The following is a 6,182-nucleotide window of genomic DNA, read 5'->3' as shown; positions in this document are numbered from 1 at the left end:
TTATTAGTTATGACTATTGTTATTAGAAGGACTATTTTGAGAAAAAAATAGATAAATATGATAGACAAAATATATTGAGGTTTTATATTTAGAATCAAAATAAAAATCAAATAAGATCTTATATCAAAGACGGAAAAGAGTATTTAAAAATAAAAGTATATTTTTAGCCTTTTTTTTTGGAAAAAAAAAAGAGCATTATCGCCCCAACCACTCTAACTGTTTAAAAACCATCGGTTTTCTCTACTCGGAAGAGTTGTTCATGCCTTCATGGGTTGGGTTGGACCTCAACCCAATAAACATCTTGCCATACATTTTGGAGCTCGTGCTCGAGTAGCAGAAAAAGAAATTCAACAAAAAAAATTTTAAAATAAAACAAATCAATTTCATCTATGGACAAAAAAAAAACTTCTATTAAAGAAAAATTTTCATAAAAAAAAATTTTCATTTCGCTCAATCATAATTCATTTTCAATTATCGCATGTGTGTATCATACTCGTTCATAATGACATGATAAAAAATAATATTCCTCCAAATCTAAATACAAGAGCTAGAGTTAATTTTGATCCTAAATATAAGACCTAAACTCATGTTATCTTTCATGGTTATCATTTTTTTTCAAATTAATTTATCTAACTTATAAATTGACCTTTGGTCCTTAATATAAAATCTATTTAACTAATTTGATTATATTAAGAAAATTAAATAAATTAGTTAATAGTTAATTATAAGAAATATGATATGTTTTTTTCTAAAACACCACATTCATGTTACTCCTCTGGTCCTTAATATAAGACCCAATTGTTGAGTTGGTTTTGGTCCTAAATATAAGACCTATTTCTCATATTTATCAATTTTCTCTAAATTACTCCCATGGATATTCCCTCAACCATAATCAAGTAGAAGAGGAAGATTTTTTTTTTTTTTACCAGAAGTAGAAGAGGAAGATGGAGTATTAAGAAAGATGATTATGGTGTTTTAGAAAAAGCGTTTCACATTTTTTATAATTAACTAACTTACCTAACTTTCTTAATCTAATCAAATTAGTTAAATAGGTCTTATGTTAAGGACCAGAAGAGTATTTAATATCCTCCTAGCCTCCCTCCTTCTACTACTTAATTATAGTTGATGGAGTATATAATCTAACGTTATATATAGATATTTTAAGAAAATCATGTCATATTTTTTAGAATTAAATGATTTATTTAGTTTTCTTCATATGTCCAAATTAATTAAATAATTATGTATTATTAAAATAGCACTCGGGGAGAAAGCCATTTAAGTCCCAAGAGAAGCCAATTCAGATCCCCAGTTATTGAAAAATGAATTACGGATATTAATTCAGACAATTGCGACGGGAAATTTCAGTTGCAAATGAAAAGCTACATTTAAAATATAGATGTCTTGTTTACAATTAAAACCAAAAAAATTGTAATTGTCTGAATCGATATTTGTAATTTATTTTTCAGAAAAATTGCTGGAGACTTAGCTATCATTATATCCATTTTTCAGGATCCAACTATCATTCTCCCCAAAGGTAAATAGTTATGTCTTAATTTTGCCTACCTCTATTTTTGTTTGATATTAAGCCTGTGAAAAAACATTGAATTATTCAAGATATTGAAATATCAAATGTTGAAATATTGACTATTGACTGATGATGTGGTTTTACTTCTTATTTTTATTTTTCAATTAATGTTTTATAGAAATAAACAGACCAACACACTTAGTCCCCCTAGCCAATCAGAACTATATATTGTTTCACCTCACTTTACTAGTGCCGTCAAAAATTGATTAGTCTGCCTAATTTGTTAAGGTACATTTGCTGCAAATTTAACAAGAATGAAGCATCAGTGCAAAGCATACAGGGGACACAATAAAGAAATGAGAATGGGATTGGAGGGTAAGGTATCATCTTTGATGTTAGGCAAAGCAAGGAAGCCTTTTTGGGGTTGTCTGTGGAATCTGGAATCCATAAAGATTCACTCTCTTCTTCACGCATTCTTCAATACTTTCTGTCTCAGCCAATGCCATAAATAACTTCACCATTAACATTCGACTTGTCCCATAATTAGAAGCTGAGTAGACTATTATGGCTCATCCTTACTCTGCATTTCTTAAACTCACTTTCATCTTCATTGTCACTGTCTCAGGTACCTTTCTCATTCCACAACATCTTTTTCTCTTACGTCTTGCTTTGTTGATAGAAGTCTGATAGTGTCATGCTGATTTCGTTTAGTCGGATGTGACATATCTCATACTTTAAATATCCATATACCATTTGGGGATCATTGGTCATTAAATTGGATTAAGGTATTGTTCTTGAGAGATCTGAACCAAATTCAGTTGCTTTCGTTTTGGTTCTCAAAATTCATGTACGTAGCCTCAAAAAATCTTGAACTGTTCCTACTTAACATCTGACTAATGACATGTTCTAGTACTTGTTCTGCATATACAAAGTTGTATATGAGATTCTATCCGGGAATATATCCCATAAAAGACAGTGGAAATATTACCTGAGGTAGTTATTTTAAGCTAAAATATCTTGAAGATATAATCAGTTTTGACTGTAATATTATCAGTTTTGGAAATTTTATATTAAATCTTGAGAAAAATTACTGTCATAGCCTTAAAGGTAAAATTTTTAAAGTCTGGGGTCGTATGCATACATTTTCCCAGAGCTATTGGTAGGAGATAACTGGTAGAGGTAAAAACGGAACCTTGACATCAAATTCTTAAAAATTGACATTGGCATCGCCACTATTTCACACTATGACAGGGTAACATAACATCTTAAGTCATAATAACACACAGCTCGGGATTGACATGCCAAGGGACCAAAAGCCTTGGAACTTGTTTAGTTGGCATTTTGTTTATTGCTTGATGAATTTAGTTATTGGATGGCAGGTCCAGAACTCTGTGGAAGCAAGCAAACTTTCACTTTTGTAAATTACTGCAAGGAAACAATATGGCCTGGGATAACTCACAATGACAACTTCACTAGTGGCAGCTTCACATTGAAACCATGCCAATCCCAAGCATTCACTGCTCCTGCTGGATGGAATGGCCGGATATGGGCCAGAACAGGCTGCAACTTCGACAAAAATGGCGCTGGCAAGTGCCGAACAGGAGGTTGTGGAACTGAGATGAATTGTAGCGCCCCCGGAAGCCCACCATCAACACTAGCTGAATTTGCTCTTGGTGAACTTGATTACTATGATGTTAGTCTTGTGGATGGGTTCAACTTGCCCATAGCCGTGCAGACTGTTAATGGCACAGGGAACTGCAGCAGTGCAGGATGTGATGGAGATCTGAGGCAGAACTGCCCGTCACAGCTAGCCATGAAGGAAGATGGCAAAGTTATTGCTTGCCGGAGCGCCTGTGATGTCTTCAAAACTGATGAGTATTGTTGCAGAGGGCAGCATGGAAATCCAGGAACATGCCTGCCTTCCAACTACTCGAAGAGTTTCAAATCCGTGTGTCCTGTAGCATATAGTTATGCATATGACGATCCAACAAGTGTTTTAACATGTTCTGGAGCAGATTTTGTCGTGACATTCTGTGGATCCAGGTGAATATCATACTCTAACCCCTCCATCACCGAGACAATAATACCATATCAATGTTTCAAAAAAGTTTTCATTATTAATATCTCTAATAGTTTTCATGAAATAACATGTTCCAAGCACTAGGAACACATTGATGATGGAGTTCAATATAGATTTGTACAAACAAATTCTTATTATTTACTGGCACATCTATCATAATTCCTGACGTTCTCGTTAAATGCAGGAATCAAACGTTGCCAACTTCCCATGACAATCAGCATCCATGTAATGCATCAAATGCTCATAAAGCCATACCTCAGAGTTTGTGGGTCCTGATGCTGCCATTGGCTTTCATGTTCAATTCATGGATCGCATCTTAGCAAATCACGCATGTTGAAGACCTTTTCAATGAACACCTTCACTAGTTCATTTCACTTGGAATTTCCTTGTTGCCTCCCTTGATTTTCCCACAAACTAAATTGAAGATGTCCTCCAGCCTTTTCACATGTCATGTACATACATTTTCCTAAGTTATAATCACTTCTTTTCTTTCTCTCCTTGTGCGGGCTCCGATAAGGCATTGAATGGAAACGAGAAATATATTAAGATTATTTCTTTCTTTGTTTTTTCCTTTTTTCCTTTTACCCTTTTTTGAAAGGTACAATTACACCGACCCGCCCATTACAACCCTCTCCTTTTTTTTTTTTTTTTGGGGGGGGGGGTGGGGACTCACACACACCCACAAACCCACCTATGAGTTGAATCAGTAACCTCCCCTTTTCAAGTAGGTGAACGATGCCATTGTGGCACTAGGCCACTGGAAGTCTAAGATTATTTCAAGCTGTGGAAAAGATGGTGGACATATTTGAAAAAGAAGCAATCTAACAATTGGTAACCATAATAACTTGCCAGATGGAGACTCGGTCCCAACATTCTACACACCTCATATGGCAAGCTATTTGCATAAACAATTATCAGTCAGTTGAACATATAGAAGAATACGTGTACCCTAAAAGCAACATTAAAAGAAAATGCAACATACTGAATCAAATGGAACAATTTCTGCAGGCTGAGACTTTCATCCATGAGATTGTGCTGGGAAAAGAAATGGGGTGGAGCAATAAAGCGAGTAGAGAAATACCTCATCTGTTAGCTCCGGAAATCCTTTATCTCCTGGGAAAACAATTTCCTCTCTCAGCATAATTCATCTTCAAAGAATTTTGATTCCCCTTGGATGAATTAACATAACATATCATATAGAGAAGAAAATCCAACAAGGCTCATGTTGCCCCTACAAAATTGCTTTCTTACCACAGGCAGACAAAACTGTAAAATTTTTTATATGTGCGCCATAAACTTCTCCAATAAAAACATAATATACAGAGCTGTATGCTACTGGGACGTATCATGCCTTGCTTTGTTGGACTTTTTGATAGTAAAACTTCAAATTATACCTAACTTCTTGCTAAAACTGATCAGATCAAGCATTTCATCAAAGAGAGTCAAACTAGTACACAAACGTCCTCTTCTTTACAAAAGAATTGACAGAAAATTACATCCATATATTCTATAAACAACCATGATCATGGTGCAGCTATCTATCTGGACTTAAACAACTTTCTGATTTCCTTGTGGATTTTCTTGGTCCTCAGTTTCCTTTAGCGGACTTACTGATCTGGACTCATCATTTTCATACGGTAAAACTACTACAGGGGCAGCAGGGACGGCATGCCAACGCTCCCTCACCATACTAATGAACCTCTTTAGTATTTCTCTCCTGAACTCAAGCTCTCGTGTAAAGATGCCCAAGATAAGAAAGGAAAGAATGTACTTGAATGGGACAATGAGAAGAAAAGTCGCGGAAGATAACAATAGCAATGCTACCTCCGTAGTCACCTGAAAAGGGTCAAAATTAATGTGCATCGGCGATGGGATTTTAAAAGCCACCAAAACGAACAATATCATGACGCCAAGATATTGTTTGATATAAATAGTTTTCCATTATCCCTGTTATGGTACCTGTGGATGACCTGAAAGTAAAATAGCACGCATTTTGAGAAGTGCACCATTCACTTGCTGCATGTAACTCCAACATCACGCATGGCATCTTTTACAGCAATAATCTTTCGTATGGTATTCGATGGAGGCTGATCACGTATTGTGACTTTACCAAAAGACCGTCCAAGACGGCCTTGCTCCTTGAGCCCCCTGATTGTCCGCATTACGGCTCCCAAAATCATCAGTTCAGAGTACAATAACATACAAGGATAAAGAATTCATTCACAAATGTGTGTACCAGAGCCTAAACAAGCAAAAGAACTATAACCAGTGTTAGAAGAACAGACAGAATTAAAGAAAGATTAAAAAACACTAATATCATGCAAGATAGTGTTGGTTGAGCTTGTTATTAGTGTGACTGGATTCAACACCTTCCGCCCTACAACTGAGATATTTCATGATCTGAGCTCACTAGAAGCTAAGCCAGAGTTGCATATCCAAAACGAGGTTGTTCGTAAACAGCTCGAGAAGAAATCAGATTTCTGCACTCGATTTCTTTGGCATGAAAGAGCCTGCAGAGGAAGACCATGGAGACATGTGTGTGTGTGCATGACAAAATAAAGAGGAGTTAGCAGAAAT

General features: G+C 35.6%; 1 protein-coding gene across 1 annotated transcript; it reads left to right on the top strand.

Moving 5' to 3' along the window:
• Window positions 1-1,831: 1,831 nt before the first annotated feature.
• LOC114756187 (pathogenesis-related protein 5-like) lies at window positions 1,832-4,104 on the top strand. The gene is made up of 3 exons (XM_028945103.1): window positions 1,832-2,150; window positions 2,905-3,568; window positions 3,790-4,104. The coding sequence occupies exons 1-3, from the start codon at window positions 2,090-2,092 to the stop codon at window positions 3,923-3,925; spliced, it is 861 nt and encodes a 286-aa protein (XP_028800936.1). The 5' UTR covers window positions 1,832-2,089; the 3' UTR covers window positions 3,926-4,104.
• Window positions 4,105-6,182: the final 2,078 nt, after the last annotated feature.

This window comes from Neltuma alba, unplaced genomic scaffold (assembly GCF_004799145.2).
Source record: "Neltuma alba isolate B1F8T4 unplaced genomic scaffold, ASM479914v2 tig00010374_pilon, whole genome shotgun sequence".
In the NCBI taxonomy this organism is placed as follows: Eukaryota; Viridiplantae; Streptophyta; class Magnoliopsida; order Fabales; family Fabaceae; genus Neltuma; species Neltuma alba.
The sequence above is the reverse complement of the archived record's forward strand: the minus strand, read 5'-3'. Positions and strand labels throughout refer to the sequence as shown.

Excerpts from the sequence above, each read along its gene's own strand:
- LOC114756187 (XM_028945103.1), top strand. The coding sequence starts at position 2,090 with ATGGCTCATCCTTACTCTGCATTTCTTAAACTCACTTTCATCTTCATT. Across the intron at positions 2,151-2,904 it reads CTTCATTGTCACTGTCTCAG|GTCCAGAACTCTGTGGAAGC; the intron begins GTACCTTTCTCA and ends ATTGGATGGCAG. Across the intron at positions 3,569-3,789 it reads GTGACATTCTGTGGATCCAG|GAATCAAACGTTGCCAACTT; the intron begins GTGAATATCATA and ends CGTTAAATGCAG.